Source organism: Cyphomyrmex costatus, unplaced genomic scaffold (genome assembly GCF_001594065.2).
Source record: "Cyphomyrmex costatus isolate MS0001 unplaced genomic scaffold, Ccosl1.0 scaffold14, whole genome shotgun sequence".
Taxonomy (NCBI): Eukaryota; Metazoa; Arthropoda; class Insecta; order Hymenoptera; family Formicidae; genus Cyphomyrmex; species Cyphomyrmex costatus.
Window position 1 is genome coordinate 670,726 of NW_017275390.1, and position 21,665 is coordinate 692,390.

General features: G+C 29.3%; 1 protein-coding gene across 1 annotated transcript; it reads right to left on the reverse strand.

Annotated features, from left to right (window-relative positions):
* Positions 1-6,477: 6,477 nt before the first annotated feature.
* Positions 6,478-20,111, reverse strand: spri (Src homology 2 domain-containing protein sprint). The gene is made up of 14 exons (XM_018551417.1): positions 19,975-20,111; positions 17,166-17,283; positions 16,727-16,915; positions 15,902-16,086; positions 14,656-14,831; positions 14,271-14,369; positions 12,962-13,545; positions 11,444-12,083; positions 10,041-10,520; positions 9,358-9,824; positions 9,059-9,190; positions 8,240-8,482; positions 7,739-7,931; positions 6,478-6,625 (listed from the first exon to the last, which is right to left on the reverse strand). Exons 1-14 carry the CDS (start codon positions 20,109-20,111, stop codon positions 6,522-6,524), a joined length of 3,747 nt encoding a protein of 1,248 aa, XP_018406919.1. The 3' UTR covers positions 6,478-6,521.
* Between the last annotated feature and the right edge of the window lie 1,554 nt (positions 20,112-21,665).

Below are 21,665 nucleotides of genomic sequence, written 5' to 3' on the forward strand. Positions count from 1 at the left end.
GATCTGATGCATCTCTAATATAAAGTAAAAATATAATTCTATTTAAAAAAAAAGTGACTTTGTATCTCTTTGGCGCTTCCACCTGGAAAAAAATAACCTGACTAAAATATGTATGGTCTTCTTAAAATTTACTTTTGTTCTAAACGTTTTTCCTTATCTTTCATATTTTCCAAAATATTTGTTAAGATTAAAATGAATCACCCTATATAATATATATAATATATATAGAGAGTGAGCAAAATTACCAAAACTACCCCTGAATATCTCGAAAAATACGTTTTATAGAAAAGTAGTTTCAGACAAAAACTATAGGATTTAAAAGATCTTTTCACGGATTTTATAAATTTGACCTTAACCAAACTTTGGCGACGCCACCCAAGGTTAAACTAATGATACCGTTTTATGTCCTTCTTGAAGTTATACAACGTTTGTCTGAAACACTTCATAGAACGTGGTGTTTGGGACCATTCGATCGATTCAAACAGCGCGTGACAACCAATTGCCATAAAGGGCCGTTATATTCAAGATCTTTCGAGACCATTCTAGAATGTTTCTATTCAATAGAGCAGAATTTCGTTCCCCTCTGAGCATCACTTTCGTTTGTAACGGAAAACGGATCAATACTATTGACGATATACGTGCAGCTTCATAAAACTTTAAATGCGTTTTTCTCATAATCCATTATATATATATATATATATGTGTGTGTGTGTGTGTGTGTGTGTGTGTATAAAGTACAATAATATATATTATTTTTCTACATATATGAATATACATGTTATATGTGCATACATATATGTATGTAACTTAAGTATAAACTCGCAAAGCCAGTTTTAAATCCAGAGATCATCAGCGCATTATCGATCATGTATATCAATATATTATTATATCGTAAATAGTTTCTTGATTTAAAAAACAAAATTCTACAGCAGTATATTAACTTACAGAAATCCATTTTTTTAATAAATAGTTTTTCTGCCTTTGGGCATGATGTATTACGGAGAGAGTGAAAAGTGATTTAAAAGTGATTCAACGTCATTTTATTTATTTTTTATTATATATTATATTATATTTGTTATTTATATAAATATACTTTTTGGCTAATTTGTTTTATTCTATAGAGCGATTAATTTTAATTAGCAATTAAATAATCATACAAGAATACATTTTCATTTTCTATCTTGCTTTTTTTATCTTTACAATATATTTTAACTGTGCTAACTTTAATATTCAGTTTCTTGTGGCGTACAACTGAGGATAAAAAATAGATTTATTTTGATAATCCCCTAAAGCAAAATTATGGGTTTGTCCCAGCCAATCATTAACATCCACATCAAAACAGAATATCCATGGTCATAAAGTCATGCTGTGTATCTAGTGAGATATAAAGTCGCAATATGATTCCAATCAGTCAAACTCTATGCGCAATTCGTACTGAGAAGAATTACATAATTTGAACTAATGACAGCGGTATCTTAAATTTGGAATAACTCAACAAAAAAAAAAGATTGTATCGAGATCGGTAAAAAATCATTTTAAAGATAAAATTCTATACTTTTACGTTCACACCATGCAGCATCGCAAAGTTGGACTTCTGATTATTATCAGTCTTGCATGTTGTTACTTTATCATCCGCCATTTTGAAACTAATGGCCTAGTACAATTCCCATTCAAATAATCTTAAAGTTAAATAATTTCAAGCTTCATTTTGCTTTTTTAAATATATTTTTATCTTCATTATTTACTAAATTATGATCATTTTTAATTTGGTAAATTTTCCCAAATTTATGTACTGTTTTTTTTGGGAGTAAGTGTACATTATTAATACTATATTAAGTAATACTATATTAAGTTTCTACTTTTTTTCAAGGAATATTCTTTTCAAAAAAAAGTAGTAATTGGTCAAAAATTAATACATTTATTAAGCAATACAGAAACGTATTATTATATTAATTGAATTACTACAAGATACAGCCATAAATAGAACAGAATTCTTAAAAATATTCTCTAGCATAGATTTTGAAATGTAAGTACCAAAATAAATTTTCTTAAATTTATTTTAAATTGAAATTAGGCAGAGAAAAAAGAACTAGAAACGAAGCATAAATTTATTCCACATAATATACCACAACAAAAAAAAGAACGATTGTGGATTTTATTATGTTAAATTTGCATCGAAATAAAATATTAGGCAAGAAATGTATTCTTGTATGATTACATAATTCATAAATGTATAAGGAAGTCCCGAATCAATATGGAAATTTGAATAATCTTAGTCCCATCCACTTATTATGCCACTGACTTCATGTATACAACGACGAATAAATAAATAATAATGATGATCCAATCTAATTGATAAGACATCAAGTTGTTTTAGTAATTACAAATTAATAAAATTACTTACAAATTGATAAAATTAATTATATTAGAATAAATTAAAGATTTTAAAGAATTCGTTGGCTCGTAGCCCTCCCACGTAGCACAGTAGCGCTTAAAAAGCGCTAAAAAAGCGCGTATGCAGGTGCATTACTTTAGCAGCTTTTTAGCGCTTTAAAAGCGCTTTCAAAATCCACTATGAAAAGCGCATTATAAGCGTATATAATCAGCGCAGAATAAATACAGTTTTATAGCACATTTACTACACTTTCCATGTCGTATAACAGTGTCTGCAATATGACTTGAAATTAGTCGAGTTATCCGCATGCAATAAAAGTGCATAATTAACAGCAGTTTTGGGAGGTGCAATCTGAACAGCGCTTCGAAAGCGCTTTACACGCGCTGGTGTGTTACGTGGGCTGTTTCACTTTTAGTAATAAAATTAATTTATTATCATGCCTTTTCCCTCCCCCACGAATGCTCTCTGGATTTATAAATCTGACTTTATTCTTTCATAAAAAATTCACTTCCAAATAGCATCCTTCCTTTTTTTTTATTGCAAACGTCCACAAGACATTAAATATTGAGCAAATGCATATAATACGACCTTTCACAATACATCGTATATTATATACGAGGTTTGGGAATTAATTTGTTACTTATAATAACAAAGTTATAGTTAGAGCCATGGCATACAAAAAAAATTTGAACAATAAGCAAATTGTCCAATTACAGTAAAGACCTTTTAAGTAACCAGTAGCCAATTCAACACGTTGATTTCTTTACTGCTTACATCTTTTACTGCTTATATCTTTTGTCATGGCCCCCTCAGTTTTACGATTTTTAAATAAAGTAATAACTGTATTACTTAATTCCATAAAGCACAAAAGCTTGCAACATTTCCAGTGTTACTGCAATATTATTGGAATGTTGCAATCAGGAAGTGCAATATTGCTTGCATAATCTGTAGAGGAGACCGGGTCTCGTTGGCACAGCTTTCACAATTTCAGCATTAAGTCCTTTAAAAAACTGATTATTATGATTAAATTATGCTAATATGTTAGAAAGAACCTTTTTTCTATACATTTTGAATTAGAAACGATTCTGTATAATGTACAGTTTCTTTGTATTAAGTGCAATACAAACACGCTGCATTCATGCAGCCAGCTTGTTCCAATAATAGTGGGATAAGTAGATACCATGGGAAAAGTTGCTCATAGTATACATATATCAAGACCTCTTAAGAGAGATTATAGGTACCTATTATGGAACAAAATCGGAATGGATTCCGATCGAAATTGTTCTCACGAGTTTCGCGTGCGAAGTACGAACGATAACATATCATGCTAACCTATGCTGACCTTGCATAAGTTGCATTAAATATGAGTCAACGTACTCTATCTCCACATACATTTTATTTTAATGGTTTTATTATAACAAATTACTATCATCACTCAAAATAACATGTATATATATAGATATAATAACAAAAACTTTTCTTTTAACTGATAATACGTTATTTAGATTTATTTTCTCAAGCTGAGAAGTATTAATACGAAATATTGAAAAGCTCGAAAATTTACTTTTCGTACCCTTTGAATTACATTATTCTCTTTTTTTATTATAATACTTGTTTGAATTAAATGAAACTTAAGGATAAGTACCTATGTTATAAAAAACATATTTTACAGTAACTTTTCCATTGTTTCTTTTGCCACATAAACTGAACGTAATGCCAACTTATTATCTCTTATGCCAATGAGATCCGGTCTCCCCTACTATATGGGAGTTACATATTTTTAATAGTAAAAATGAAAATGAGGGAAATCTCCATCAATGACCTCGATCTTGACATGTATTGTGAAGATTATGACCCTAAAAGTGATTTTAAGGAAATTTTAACCATCGCTCGTTAAAAGAATATTTTAAAAATTAATTTTAAAAAATATATAGCAGTGTTTTAGTAAAATTAATAATATTTAAAAATACAAATTCTTTGCTTCAAAACAAATTCTCTGTTTAAAAAATATAAAATAATTTTCCCAATCCTACGTATATACATATTCATTGCATGTTGAAAGTTATGGAACAACTAATTATCATAGAAAGTATTGCTATATTGGAAAATTGTTTCGTACAAAAATTGTAGAGTTCCAACAAATTAATCCAATGGTAATATCTATTTGATTTTAAGTGCAAATGTGGAAGAATTCTCAAAGTCAACTTTAACATTTTTAATGGAAAGTCCAACTTTTTTATTCAATATTTTCTTGAAATTAACATTAAGAAACCTACAACAATATCGTTACATTATCATTGTGTAAGTTTTATATTATACAATAAAAAAGATCCTCAACGACAATTTAACAATACCGTTAAAGTCGTTAAAAAGAACATTGAAATTTTTTTCAAGCATTACAATAATACTCCTTTTATTAAATTAAGTATTTTGAATAAATTAACAAAACTTAAATATCACCGATATATATTAGCATTATCATAATCACCAATCAGATACCTTGAACTTTGTTCAAATGTCGACTCATATCTTGAAAAACACTTGAACAAAAGAAGATTTAGAGGCGAGAAAAAGTTAAGTCAGATGATAAATTTCTTTGTATAAGTCATATTGATTTGTAACGTCTATAAATTTTAGTCATTATACACATCAATATGACTTATACATAAATGACTTATATATAAAGAAATTTATTATCTGACTTTACTTTTTCTTACCTCAAAAAAACAGTACGTAATTTATTTAAAAGATTTATTATAATGTTTTGAAAAAATCTTAATTCAAGAATATTAATAAAGCGTGATTTTCTATTAAAAAATTTTAAATTGACTTTGAGAGTTTCTCCAGACTTACGCTCAAGATCAAATAGCTATCGATATTTAATGCATTTATTAAAACTACAACATTTGTATAAAACATTTTTCTAATATACCAATACTTTCTATAATAATTAACTATTCCGAAACTTTTAACATACACTGTATGAGTACGAGACTGTATGTGTTTCGCACGCGCGCTCGTGTATCCTGTGTATAATTATAAATGTATATGCATTTTAAAATTATCATTTTTCGCACACATGTACACAATTATACGTTTTTTTCTTTTGTTTTTACATTTGATGCAATTTGAGCAATGGTCAATTCCGTCGAGTCGGTTGATAAATTGATTATGAATAATTTAATTTGCAATAACGCTGTAGCTGACATCAAGATATTTAATTAGTATAAATAAATATATTAACCCTCAGTAGGTGTCATATCTCTATAATACTTTGCTAAACATATTAAATAAAGAATTTAAATTTAAGATGTAAAGGAACCGTAAACATCTACAAACTTCATTTTTTTTATTAAGCTTTTATACACGTTTACATGATTTTATTTAAAAAAATTCATCAAGATTAAAAAATGATAAAAAAGTAATTTACTTTTTTTTTTAAGAGAATAAGACATACATCTCTCTCATTACTTGTTACATATATATATATACATATATAGATATTAAGTAATAAGAAAATCTTATACTATACTTATCATTGCTTTATTCTACTGTGTAAAAAAGTGTAAAAAAAGTAATATATATATTACAATTTATTATTATTTTTAATACTCTATAAAACCCAAGTTATTACACTGTATTTATCTCTACTACTGAGGATTAAAATATAAAAAAAAATTAACAATTGTACATCATATTGTTTAAGATCTCTTTAAATTAATTAAAAAATTTAAATAAAATTTATTTTATTTCTTTTTTTTTTTCTTGATGACCATTTCATTCAAGTTACTTTTTTCTCTTTCAGAATTAAGTATCCATATTATTTCTGCAAGTGATAAATTCTCGTTTATCCATATTTAGATTAGATTTATATGACAAGTGCCTGATAAAAATGGCAATGCTAAGAGAATTTCTACCGAAATGGTTCTGTCAAAAATTCTTAAATACTTAAACGATATTAAATGACTTAATATCCAATTTTGAAAGAGATATTTTTGCTGAAAAGATATTATAGAATTTTTTCAATTTTCTGTTTTCAAGACATATAATGCTTATATCTTGAGAAATGTAATATTGGCTTATGACAGAGGTGTCTAGAAAGTAATTTTAAATTAGTAAAATATACTTAAGAGCTGGTCTTGGGCCATGCTATCTTTGCATCAATTCGCTTATAGGCAAAAAGGCAGTGAGAGAGCTCCTGTGGGCATTCATGATCTCCGAGCAACGTTTCTAAAACAATTTTCGGTATTATTATGATTAATGACTAATTGACAAATACTTATTATCAATAATTAAAATTAATGCAATAATTATCTTTGTGCTAAGTATAATAAAAAACATAATAAAAATAGAGACATAATAAACAAGATGAAACATACATTTTCGCTAATTGCAAGATATACGTAATACAAAAACTGTTATCAATAGTTAAAATAGATATAAGAATATGTGTTTAGTTATTTAATTATGTACAAATGTTATTATTATACCAAACCTTTCCTATAATAACAATATATATGTATATAGAAGAAGGGCAAAAAGACAGTAAAACAAATTTAAATTTAAATGATGACAATCATAAAAAGTTTAAATAATACAAAATTTAATATAAATATAAATAATACACACAGACGTTTCAACTCCAATCGGGATTTTCAATGTAACAGTAAAAATTAAAGTTATGTTTGCAAAAGAAGATTTTGTAATATAAATATATAATTTTTCATCATCTTCATATCCTATGTTAATGTTGTATAATTGTATATATAAATAAAATTATTATAATTATTTTCATACCTTTTGACTAATAATAACAATAAGTACTAATTTATTATTAAACAAACATGCACAAATATTCGTTTACTTTTTTCTTTAAAAATATAACAGTACTTTTCTTACAGTTTAAAAGTATACAAATAATTTTAATAATACTCTTTCACTTGATTGCATATTTTAACAAATGCAGAAGAAAAAGTTGGAAAGCTGCGCTCGAAACCAAGATTTTCAGTATTGTAACTATTAGTTAATCTGCTCGACTTTGCTTATTGCTTGCAATTCAATCTTACAATCTGGATATATTATAAAGCACATAAAAATTTTAAACAATAATTTCTTGTAAACTATTGCGCATTGATAATAAAGTTTCTCTACTGTTAATTAATAGGAGAAGAATAGTATAACTAAAAGTTTAGTAATGTCAAAGCTTGATTCTCTTTATGAAAGTAATACAAACAGTTTCATCGCTGTTATTATATTTTCCGGACGAGTTGAACCATATATTGTATGTGATCTATAATGTAATATTTCTTATATTAAATTAATTTCTATATTAAATGTACATACCTTCTCCTTGTACCAGCTTAAAAAGCCCATAATCCTGAGGATTTGTGCATCTAATCTTATGCGCAAGAATACGGCAAACTTCTCTAGTATTCATATTGGGTCTCACCGGGAGTGTTCTAGTATTTAAGGAACCGTGCAATTCATCTGGTACTAAGATCCGCAATACAGATGAACAGTCCGGCGTTCCACATCCCTACAAAAATGAATTTTAATATTTTAATATTTTCATAAATTTTCTAAGAAAACTCAATTTTATTGGTATACTAATTAAAAATAGTATTTCAGCACTAATAAGAAAAGGTACAAAGGTATCCTTTATCAATTTTATTGAAATTTGGTGGTTTTTTTTGTAAAAGAGTTAAGAATATTCAATATATATTTTTTATATCGGTAACTATATATAAACATGTTTAATTTAAATAGATGTTATAATAATTATTTATCTCTATTAATTTAATCCGATTTATAAGAAATATAAAATTAGCAATATTTATTACTTACGTTTAATGTAGACATGGTGCTCTGATTGGATTTAAAGGTCTTTAAAACGTGCACTGCGCTTGACAATGTTGTCAGGTAATAGCCGCCTTCACCACTCAAAAGAGAAGCATGTAGCAAGCCCCACATGTACTCAGCTTCAACCTCCGCGTCCACAACTTTTCCACGTATTAAAACCCAAATTACCAACGGTAGAAGATCGTCGGCGCTCAATCTAATATGCTTGCCCAAGTTAGCTTCCTTTACCTATAAAATCATAATTAAAGAGATCTATAATCGTTTGTTCTACAATTAAACGTTTACAACTTTGTCGCAATTACTTTTTTCCTCTTTTACAAATATAAAAATCTTTTTCTGGGGTTAAAATATACACAATAATACGTGTCTATGCGATGGAGTTTATACCGAACAGTACAAAAAGAAAATGTTTTAAATTGTAATTTTTTTTACCGTTTCTTATAATCAAAAACAGGTTTGGTTACTACCAGTAAAAGAAGTAAAACTGGCAGCATTAATAGTTACTAATGTTGCGTTTCGTATCTCTTACCACCCTTATCAGAATATGCCAGTAAATCAGTTAATGTTGTGAAAATTTTAAGTATACAGATATACATATAAACGCTTTATTATGTAATACATAATGTACAATACATTATAAATATATTCATATCTGTATAGTGTACAACATATTTAGTAATTTCTATAAAAATAACAGTAACATAAAAGTAACAAAAAGATTGACAAATATTAAAAATATTTATCGAAAATGTTGTTTACGTTTCTACAAATAACATGTTTGAAGAAAAATATAGAAAAACTTACGGAGTTGAAAATAGCTGAGATGGCTGCCAATAAATGTTCTAGTTTGTCAAGTGGAGAATCGGCTTTCTGCAATCGCTCGACGCATTTGAGAATCCGTTCCAGATTTTCTTCAGAAGGAGGTACGATCTTCGACTATACGCAAAACAATTAGAATTTAATAAGTTTGATTGTTTTTTTTTTCTTAATTTAATATAAATGTTATAAATTTCATGAAGCTATTGTAGTGTTTTCTAATTATTCTAAATATTTATTGATATAAATATATTGTAATAGATCTATATTTAGGAAAATTTACTCACCTGAACACCAAGATCATGAATGGTTTTTCCCTGGGCATGCTGAATATTTTCTGCTAGAGTTTGCAATGCCCCAGTGGCGATATAATGTTCATTGAACAGTCGACATACGTGTTCTCGAAGGGGTCGTACCACCAGACCCATCATCACATCCTCGAGAATTGCATCAAGATTCAAAAATTCATTCGGTCGTAATTTCAGTCGCTCTTTTTCCACCTCTTTCTCGAATTCGCGTTCGCCATGTTTTACAAGATAATTCTTCATACCCGACATGAACTGGCGCATATTGCGCATTACTATATGCGGAATCGCTTCCTTGCTCTCTCGCGTGCATTGAATGAAGTTGTCAATATTTTGCGAGAAAGTTGTCGTCTTATCTGCTGCAAGTTGAAGAGCATAAACTCTGATAGACGCCCCAGTCGCATTTAGTTGATCACGATTTTTTGAAAGTGCTTGCACTCGTGGTGGTACTGTAAAAGAATTTCGTTAAGTTTAGAATTTCTTAGAAGGAAATATAGATCATAGTATTTCTTAAATAAAATCTTACTTTTTGCAAAAAAACGGACGGAACTTTCCGATTGACCTAATATGTAAAAATTAACACAAAAAATGTAGCACTTTGACGTAAATTAAAAATAAACTTTCCCAACCCTGGTAGAACTATAGTAGAGACTATTAAAACATACCGATAAACTCCCAGCTAGAATCGACAGCCCAAGAAGTGTCATTAAACACCTTGGTCTTGATCTTTGGTGGTTGGATAGGCTTCGCCCGAGGAATCTTTTTTGTCTCCTTAGTTTGAGCCAATCTTTTCGCTAAGTTATCGACTGATGACGATATTAATGGCGTCTTGTCTTCTGTCTCTTCGGATGGTTCCTCCCAGCAATTAATAGAATGCAATTGATTAGCATTCTCTGTCGGAGTTTGTAACCAACTTGGTTCGCTATGCCGGTAATTGTTCATTGTCAAATTATTTTTGATTAGTCGTCTTCTTGGAATTATAATGACGTTTTGAACAATGGTATCAGCTGGTTCTGCATAAAAAGGACTGCTCTGTTTAGATTCGGGAGTTTGAGGACTGTTGCTCTCCGATTTTGCCAAAACAAGACCTAATTTATTTCTTGGGGGTGACACCATTCTAGGACTATTCAATGAGTTGGCACTACCTGAAAAAAGGATTTTTAAACTTAAATTATTTAAAAAAATTTTAAATAAACAATTTTTAATATTAAAACTTTTAATAAATAAAAAAAGAAAATATTATTAATTTTAATATATTTTTTCAATATAATATCCTTTACCATTAAATAAAATTCAAGAACAATAAAATAACAAAAATAAATATACTTGTTTTAATAATTCTTAAATATTAAAATTTTAGTAATGTATTGTAACTGATAAAATTAATAAATATGCAAAATAGAAAAAATTTTGGAGAACTCAAACAATTTGGCTGAAACTTGGTACAAACGTTTCGTATTAGAGTGTCTATATATTCATGATAACGTCAAAATTTATACGAAATGTATCCTTTGTATCAAATTACCTAAAATGAGCGCTATTTTCCCAGAGATCCAAAAAATTCCATGTTCTCTAGATTCGAGGTCATATTTGTACTAAAAAAATACCTAGAAATCCAACATCGACTCGATAATTCGTCATAATTGGCTTTTTCGATAGCGCGCTCTAATAATCTGATAACTTAGAAAAAAAGTTGTTCTGGAGAAGACTCACACACACACAAACACTCTAATTCTTCACTTGATTTCCTCTATGGAGACGTCACAATTTTAAAGCCCATTTACTTACTTCAATTAATTTTTAATACACACATCAATATGTCCACTATGCTTAATTTGGTACCAAGGATACTTTTGACGTAAACTTTAATGTTACCATGAATATGTATCTAGCCCCTTAAGAAACGTTTATACCAAAAATTGAATCAAATCCTATGAATTTTCAAAAAATTTTTCAATTTTCATGGTTTTCCTTTATATAATATAAAATCTTTTTCTTTTAATTGACTTTAATATTAAGATGTCGTTTTATACAATTTTTTTTATATAACAATCTAATAGACTCTTACAAACTCTAGATAGCAGATCAGGTTGTTTTCCTATATCAGTCTCTTCTGATGAGTTCTGTTCAGGACTCTTCATCTCCGGAACAGGTTTAAAACTACTAAATTCTGAATTCGTCATTTCTTTGTATCCCATTTTATCGTTTTTTAAAATAAAACCATCATTTTTTAGAACCATTTGTTCTTGTACTGAAAATTTTTCATTGATAAGACTTTCAGATTCTTTGGGACTCATTAAACGGTCGTTTGAATTTTTCACACAATTCTGTGGAATACCGGCGACCCTGTTATTTTTCAATTTGTCATTCCAGGTTGACTGTGTTGATTGATCAGTTGTGTTCCAGATGTCTTCATAATCAGAAATCTTATCGGCCGGTGAACTACAGTAATATGAGTTCAAGATGTCCGATTCCTGATAGTGTTGAGAGTTTTTCCGGTTCTCGCGATCTCGTCGTTTTTTTGATTTGCTGGTGCTAGAAGGAGTAATTGGAGAGAGCACATTGGGTGTTTTTGGTATCAGCTTCGAAGTAGGAGATAAAACTGGAGTAATAGGCGAAAGAGGTGATTTAATGGAAAAATTGGAATTGAGAGATTTATCAGATTGAGGACTCAGTAGTGACGTGTTCGGATCCGACGGTGTGTTTTGCTGTTGACAAACAGAGAAAGAGAAAGAAAGAAAGAGAGATGAAATAGAGTTACGATTATTTCAATGTAGTAAAGATAAATGATTTAACTATAATATAACGGCTCATAAATGACAAATTAATAATCAGATAAATGATTTATTCTTTAGTTATTAATTACCGTAATTTATATAGTAATAACAATAATCAACATAAGACATTGCATTATAATAAGTACACATAAAATACATGTATCTGTAAAATTAGATTAACTTTATATTAAAAGTTTCAAATTAAATAGAAGGTATGAGATAGAATGAAAGCATGTCGACATAAAAAATTAGAATATTATAAGAAAATTTATTATACTATATTAAATAAAAATAGTCCGAAAAGTTTACTGAGTGAAAAAGGCCATATTCAGTCAAGGAGAATCTTAGGGCTTAATAATAAATCTTCAAAACATTGTAAATAATTACAAAAAATATCCACTCAGTCGAGATTCAAATTTGAATCTCCCGAATTTTGTGCGCGCGTTTTATCGATTCCATCACCGAGGCATGTGAAGATATTAATCACAATAACTAGTATATATAGAAAATACATCTGCTATAGGCAACAAAATGAGTGAAGAAGATCGCATATTCGGTCAAGGTAAATTTAATTTAAGTCCATATTTCAAGATCGACAAATAATCGACGCGCAATTTGTTTAAACTGGAAATTGTAAAAATTCATGCATTATTAGACACTAAAACTCGTTTTGACTGAAGATAACTTTCACTTATTCGTTATTATATTTATGTATTTTTAAATTAGAAACAATGTGTTATTAAATTAAAAATACGTTAAAAACGATCTTAATAATTATGAAATTTTGTAGAATGCTTTTTAAAATTTACCTGTGAAGTGTTCAAATCACTGCCCTGGTTCATATTGAATGTCACCGTCGTAGTTACAGTAAAATTATTCTGATTCTGACTAATGCTAGACTTGGCCCATCTTGGTGGAGGCGGTGGCGGTGTCTTCATATTTTGCCTAGCTCCTTGATTCTCAGTAATGATATTCCTACTATCCGCTAATTCTGGTGATGTGAGGCACGATAGGTTATTTTGATGAAAGGTCGAAATGGATGTTAGCTTCCTTGAACTCGTGGTAAATTCAATCGTTGTCAATTTTGATGTATCCAGCGTGTTTTTTAAATTGTCAAAATTCCTCGTATCCTGTCTAGGATTCAGAATATTATTTTCCACATTATAAACCACCGGCGAAGGACAACGCACACTTTGCACAAGATTTGGAGAGATCAATTTGTGAGATAGTTTGTCATTCGATGATAAAATTCGCTCCCTTTTAGTATTATTCAAAGGCTCATTGAAGACGGTCAGATCGAGAGTGTTCGGCGGAGTTGGACGCGGCTGACGTGGCAACGATGATACAAATTTCGAGGTGATCGCATTGACAGTATTCGTCGGAGAAGGAGTATCTACATGTAAAAAGTGATTAAAGTGATAAATTAGATTGAAACGATTTTATGATATTTTTTTGTGAAAAAATTTGTCCTGCCTTTGATTTTTAAAAAACTATGATAAAATATAAAAAATTTAAATATAAAAAATTGGATCATAATAAGACAAATTTATCTTAAGAATTGCAACTAATGTCGATAATTATTGCTTTCGTTTAAACTTAATTATTTATTACTTCTTCATCATTACACGAGCTATAATGACATTTATTTTCATAATATTTTACATTATTTATTTCTTTATTTGATGACATTATCTTACAGACAAGATTTTCAAATCTATTCTGTATATATTTAATTTTGATGATTCTAGTTCAAAAAATAATACAAATATGTACATACACACAAATGATTGTGTTACATTTGATATATTGTATTTGTTTTTTACAAAATATGAAATTGTATATACATGTGTGTGTATGCACAAAGTACATATATTTAAAAATATTAAAATGTTATTCATACATAAGTAAACACACATATACACACTTACTACGTAAATGGAATTAGAAAATAGAATCAATCTTGTAAAAAATATTTTAAATAAAAAATTGTTTATGTTAAAAAAATAAAAAATGTCATCAAATTTTAAATAAAAAATAAAATTTGTAATAATAATAACTTTGTAATAAATTCAAGAAAACGCTGTAAAAATAGAAAAAAATAGAATGTCAATATCTTACGCATATTGTGAAACAATATTGGAGCCAGATTAAGCACTATACTTTCCGTGGTCGGCGTATTCACGTTATTACTCTTGTTAATATGATGGCCATTGTTATCTGTAGAAAAGGATTATGTTATAAATATTTTTGTTTATAATTTCTGCTTAGCTTTGTAAACTATTTGGGAGTTCAATATAAATCTTTAACACGCATTTAATTAATAAACAAAAATAACAAATATTTAATTTACAATAAAACTTGTAATTATTATTAAAAAATCATTATTTATATTGAAAAAAATTATTTTAATTTTACTTTTAAATTTTCCCTTTTAAAGAATATTTATTATGTCTCACTTTTATTTTAAAATTATTCATACAGATTATTATTAGGAAAAACTCACCCCCATGAAAACTACCAAGACTAGACGTATTGCTGCTACTACTTTCTGGTTGCTTCGGATTCGCCATTGGATATCGCCAAAATTCTTGGCCCAGCAATGCCAGCGATGACAATTGTTGTCTATTTTTTGCCTCTCGCATTGCTCTCGGTAAACTCAATTGTACTGGTAATTCATCACTGCTTGTCAAACAAAAGTAAATATAAATTAATTAATTTACAAGATTCGATTTGTAATATATGAACACAGAAATGCACATTTAAAATTGTTTCAATACTAAAGATCTAAATTGAACCATTTAGCCTGCTTCTTAACTATTATATGAAAACTCAAGTTATTATTTATTATTTAAATTAATAGTACTACACAAACATTATATATGCAGGATCTGCCAAAAGTCCCGGACCACCTGAATAATTTCCAAATGTTTCGAGATATAGGATTGATATTCCAATGCATTTAAATTAATTTTCATTTGAAAAACGCTTCTCTTAAACCACGATGTAATAAATCCGATTGGTTCAAAGTTTGATGCAAATCTAACTCGCCTGAAATGATCTCTCTCTCTCTCCCTCTCCCTCCCCTTCCCGCTCTCTCTCTTTTTCAATCGTGGATCGATTTACAACTATATGAATATACCACAATCTTATTAAAGATTATTAGATAATAAAGAGTCGCAACACGAGCCGATTTGAGCCGACTTGTGCATGCAAGATAGTAGTTTCAGTAAAATCTAATATATATGAAAGAGAGAGAAAGAGAAAGAGAAAACTATATCGTATATCTGTCTAACCTTAACGCGTCTGTAACCTAATCTGTAACCTGCAGCAGTAATGGAACACGTTGTTGTATGCATGCAAAACATATAACAGTAAATATCGACGGTGATGCACAATAATTTGTAAAAAAAATGTTAAAAAGAGTATAAATAAATTTTATTTATTTTTCTTTACGTATTGCAGTATCGATTATTATATATCTTGCAACGTATGAAAGTTACAAAATTGAGTAAATTTATATTAGATACTAATGAAATTATATTGTAAATATATTATAATATTCCAGTGAACTCGTTTATTTTTATAGTTTTAACTTCGTTTCAAGATACACAATTAATCAAATAGTTAAATTTTCAAAATAATTTTGTAAAAAAAAGTATTAAATTAAATAATTCTGAAAAAACAGATAGTTTGTTATTTTTGGGACAGAAATCCATGTATAAATAAAAAAAGAAAAAGAAAGCACTTACCAACATTGTGAGTAGTGAGCAATCAGCGAGGGGATATTTTCAAACCTGTTCTCACTCGTTTCCAAACTTAGTTTGCCCTTGTTGGCCTGTATCAGGTAATGCTCAATGTAAGGTCCCTTTCCGACAGGTAATCTCACTGAGAGAGCCATTGTGTTGCCATGGCTCGATTGTCGCACTACAAAATTCTGCAACAAAAAAAATATTTAAATAAACAATGATTTAAACCTTACATACAACAGAAAAAGTACTACGAATAGAAGTAAATATTAAATATTAAAGGTATAGAAATATATAGAATTGCAAATTAAACGTCAATAGAAATTAAGCGTTACATTTAATCTTTATTCCTTTTATTTCTTTAATACGGGGCATTATTTATTAAGTGATCTATTTAAATTTTCTAAGTTTGAATTCCGCGTACATTATGGGCGATTGATTGACAATTATATAATCCTGATTTATGAATAAAGCAGGGGGAGGGAACGTTTTACTATTAATTAATACATACGCTATTAAAATTGTCAATCTGAATTTTGAATTTTTAATGTTATATTTGAATTTAGTGACCTCAAAAACTATAATACTAAAATCGTAATAGAAATCTACAAATATGAATTTGTTTTGTTTACCACATTGGTGGTACGAAAATCTCATTTTTGCTACTCTGCAGAAGTTAACGTCGTTAAATCGGTATCGTTCCTATTCTTGTATAAATTATCATAAAAATTAAAAATGAATAAATATTAAGAATAAGAATTTATTAATCTTCCAATATGTTTATAATAATGAGAATAGAGAAGCTACTCTAATTTATCAAGCACTTACTCCTTCCTCTTTGCCTTGTAATAAATGAAAGGCCCCGGCTCTCTGGATATCCGGCAAAAACCAGATTGGGTGAGAGCGTATGAGCCTTTCGAGTAGGGAAATATCACAAGCCACTTCACTGCCAGAATCTTCCATTGATCTTGAAGATACTTCCGAAGTAGCCGATTCTTCTGATAGAGATTCTTCGCTCTAATAAGAAGTAATATTACCATTTTAATATAATGTAAATAAAATAATAATCTCTTTATATATTAGAATAGAACACTTAGAGCTTTATTTTTTAAAAAGTATTAAAGTTAAAAGATTTTTGTTCAGACTTTTGCGCATAATATATCCTTTTAAATAACGCATGAAAAAATCATTCGAACATTACAACTTACAATTAAGGAAACATTAGAATGCTTTTTCTATATCGTCTTCCGTGTTTTTAACAACTCACCTGTACATGATGTAACTGCGTCGCTTGATGTTGGAGTGAATTTGACGGTGGGGTGCTCGGTGAAACCACTTGAACAGTCTCGTGCTGTTGCAAATATGGTTCCAAGAAGACATCACTCCTACAACAACAAAGGAGAGAAAAAGAATTATAATTTGTCACTTATTTAAATTTCTTTACAACGTAAGAAATAGCGTAAAGTATAAATATTTATCTTTCCGCGTTAGAGTAAGCCCCTTTCTCCACTGCTTGCACAAGCTCATGCAGAATTGTAATGACTTATCGGTTAACGCTTAGCTTTTCTTTAATATGATTGGTTCATACACTTAGATCCAACGAAGAACTAAAGGTAAGAACACTAATCCATATTAAAAAATCACTAAATTTTAATGCCGAATTTGAATGGCTGATATAGATCTTTGATCATCAGGTGGAGCCATTTTCGGTTCCTTAAACGCGAAAAATCGCGTCTGATCATAGATGGGATTGAACTCGGGTCTACAGATCGCGAGTCAATCGCACCGAGCGGTAAACCGCTTGACGCCTTTATTTCATTTTATAAGTGATAATTATACATTAATAACGTACATTATAACTACAAAATACAGCTACAACTACTTACTTGCTTACAATTTTTAATACAATAATATTCCACCATATTATGTTCTACATATTAAACACAACAATAATTGAGATTCAGTTTTTACACTTAATGCATATACATGCTACATATACTAAATTTGAAGTTTTCACGGGACTGTACAAGCCCCACTACTGTTTACTGCACATGCATACTATAACTTCGAAAAGGACAAAGATATATATTTGAAACGCTCTCTCTCGAATCACTGGGTGCTTTCCAATTGATGACACAAGTCGACACAAGTATCGTTCTATCTTTCTTGATATTTAGTGATTGACAAAGATAGAACGACACTTGTGTCGATTTGTGTCATCAATTGGAAAGCACCCACTGTTAACAAAAACAATGAGGAGCCGCGCTCTCATTCCAGTAGTATTATATTTCAATGTTAGTCATACTGTAAATAGTACTTAAGCCCAAGACACAACGTGAGGTACTGAGGTATTCTAATGTTTCCTTAATTGTATAAGTTGTAATGTTCGAATGATTTTTTCATGCATTATATTTAAAAGGATATATTATGCACAAAAGTCTGCACAAAAATCTTTTAACTTTAATACTTTTTTTTAAATAAAGCTGTAAGTGTTCTATTCTAATATATAAAGAGATTATTATTTTATTTACACATTATATTAAAATGGTAATATTATTTCTTATTAGAGCGAAGAATCTCTATCAGAAGAATCGGCTACTTCGGAAGTATCAAAAATGTGTATTCCGGTGTATTCGATTTCTGATAAGTTGAAACTTATCGCTATCGCTATTCCCTCGCATTGTGTCTTGGGCTGTCTTGGGCTTTACACACAGACGATTACGTCTAGTGATTGACTAGACATCACTACATCAATATCTCACTTACGCACGCCACACATATACCTACATAAATTTTCGTATCGTAATTACATTTTAATTAGACATCTGAATCGAATTTTAAGAACTCCACGCTTTTCTTCATGCAAACTACTAATCTGTGCACTAATATTTCGTAAAAGTACAGATCGCATAGCTTTTATATGAAGCAAATGTCACAATGTGCAACGACATGACAGCTTTGGCGCGCCATATTGGACTAAGAAATGGTACAGAACTCAATTTCAAAATTTTTTGTCGTTTCTAGCATAGATTCTACTTCACGGACACGTATTAATGCATATACTTTGATCCTGGAAAAGGAATTTCGAATCTGTGAATGACGAAAAAAAGTATTTGCGCGATACAAAAATTATATGGTATAGTTGGTAATACAGACGACTTTAGGATCCCCTTAATTTAATTAGTGAATCTGTCGCAGAAAGTTGTGAAGAAGCATGCTAAGTTTTTACACTGTTACAAGAGGTATATTATTTCTTTACTTCTTTGATTCAATGCTAGGAAATTCCTCAAAATGAGATTCATTTAACATAAGAATTGGAAAGAAATCAGAAACAGTCACCATAAAAAAGTTTATCAATAATTATCGAATTCAAATTAGACGAAACCAAATTTATAGACGAATCGTGGGACATTTGCGAGTACTGTATTTAAGTAATTGAAAACAACAAGCAACAAAAAGCTATCATCAGATGTGATTGATAGACTTAAACATGAGCAGATGGAACAAACTGGGAACAGCTTTCATAACAGTTTTTGGGAATTTTTTATCAAACAGAATTAATGTTATAAATAAGAGACTACAGAGTGTAAATATATTTATATTTATACTCTTGAAGAAAATTTTACCAATGACTGCTTTCATTTTGGTGCACACTGTTCCTTGAATCATGAAAAATTGGAAGCTTTAAAACGCGCGTGAAAATAAATTTATTCAGAAGTAAGTTGTAGTTTACAGTGGTATAAAAAAATATATAGTGTCATAATAAAATCTGATTAAAATATCTTATCGAATATCGCAATGCGGAAAGATATATACACAGGAAAGTAGGGAGTTAAAAGGTATAAGTATAAAACAGTAATGAAGAGACAATATAGCGAGAGAAAGTATCGTAAGAGAACAAAATGGCTACTATCTATCATATCGATAGAGTCGATAGATCGGCGAGAGCAGGAAATTGAATACCCAAATATTTCTGCCAAAATGTATAACAACCAGGCGTGAGTTATTCTCGGAAGTTCAGTCGAAATATCTATTTATATCTTAGATTCCTTCTCCTTTTATAAAACTTGATTTACCTTCTAACGCCAATTTCCGCATAGCGACCTCTGTTAACTGTTCGTGTTGCCACCATGTTTCTGTCGTCGCCATTATCGGAATTGTACAATGTTAGTATGTCGTTGCTGTTAATATTGCCGATGATTGGCGGTAACATTATGGCAAGAATCCACAATTTCTGGTCCCGAATTTCTCACGATTGAACAACGACGATCAACATTTTATAGACACACTGATGTGACTCAAAATTCAGACTTTTGGGAATAGATTTTTTTAGAAAAAACAGATTCTGTTTGATTACTCGATTGGGTTTCAAAATGGATAAAAATTGATCTACGGAGGTATAAACGGTTGCGTCGTGAAATATCGGTTGCAAATTGTTAATTTATTTTTAATATTTAATTTATTTTCCAACAGAATTTTATTATGAGGAAAACAACCTTAGTAGTAATCTCATTAATCATTTCTCTTAAAAGTAATTTTTAATTTCTAAATGTTAAATATGTTATTTATTATACTTAATAATTCCAATATTATTCTGAAAGTTTCAAAAAATAATAGCATAATTGTAATTTATAACAAAAATTTTTTCAGTATATAATCTAAGTTAATAACGGCAAAAAATATTTATCACGAAAACGTTTCAATAGTTTCATAAAATAATAATGGCTATTAACAATCGACCTATAAGTTAAAAAATGGTGCTCAAAGTTAAACAACAAGAAAGCTTAGAATAAGATATGTTTATCGGTCGATGACTAGCGACTTCCGTCGTGTTTTTTTTTCATTTTTCGACAAATCAATATCCATATGCGGATGCACTTCTGAAATATTCTTTTATTCGCGAAAGCGATATTAAAAATAATACGTTTCTTGCTTTTCTGCCGCGGTTATTATTTATTTCTTTTTTCATGTTTCTAAAGCAACTTTTGTCAACAGTAGTCACCGGTCCTCATATTTTCAGTTCTAACGTGACTAATGAATATTATTTTTCACATTGTCATCGTTCTCGGTAATGAATACATCGAAACAGCGTCTAAAACGGAACAACAGATTGACAACAAATATCGTCGATTTCGACCTCGATGAACTTACTATTTGTATAACATGCGTATTTATGTTTTTTTTTTTTTTAAAGTGATTTGTAACATAATTAAGAATCTTATTATATTATACAACCAATAGAAAATAAAGCCCATAACGGTCAAAGTTGGATCTTTAAAGTTTAAATAATTCTATGTAAAATTGGCTGAGTTCCATAAATTACTGTCAATATTGAAAATCTATAGTTTACTTTACGTGCGCTATAAATTTTCAGTCTAGTAATAAATTTTGCAACACAGTCTTTATACATATTATATATGTAGTCATTTGAATTGCACGCCGAATTGATTTTTCAGACCCAGAAACGCAGCTTTTCTTTTATACGAATAATATCATTAGAGTTTTGTATACGCAATTACTTCTTTATTACTATATATTATACCTAGTAAACAAAAATGGATTAAAATTTCGATTTTCATAATATTTCGGAATTACTTTATAAAAACCACATTCTAGTGCTTATTATTTTTATACTATTTATTTTGTCTTCACGGAAATAATAGACGAGCAGTAAACACGAATACGCAATCAGGAAGTCGCAGTGAAAGTAAGATGAAGTCGCCCGTGTGTCGCAGCGATGGAGAGAACAATCCGCCCATAATGTTCG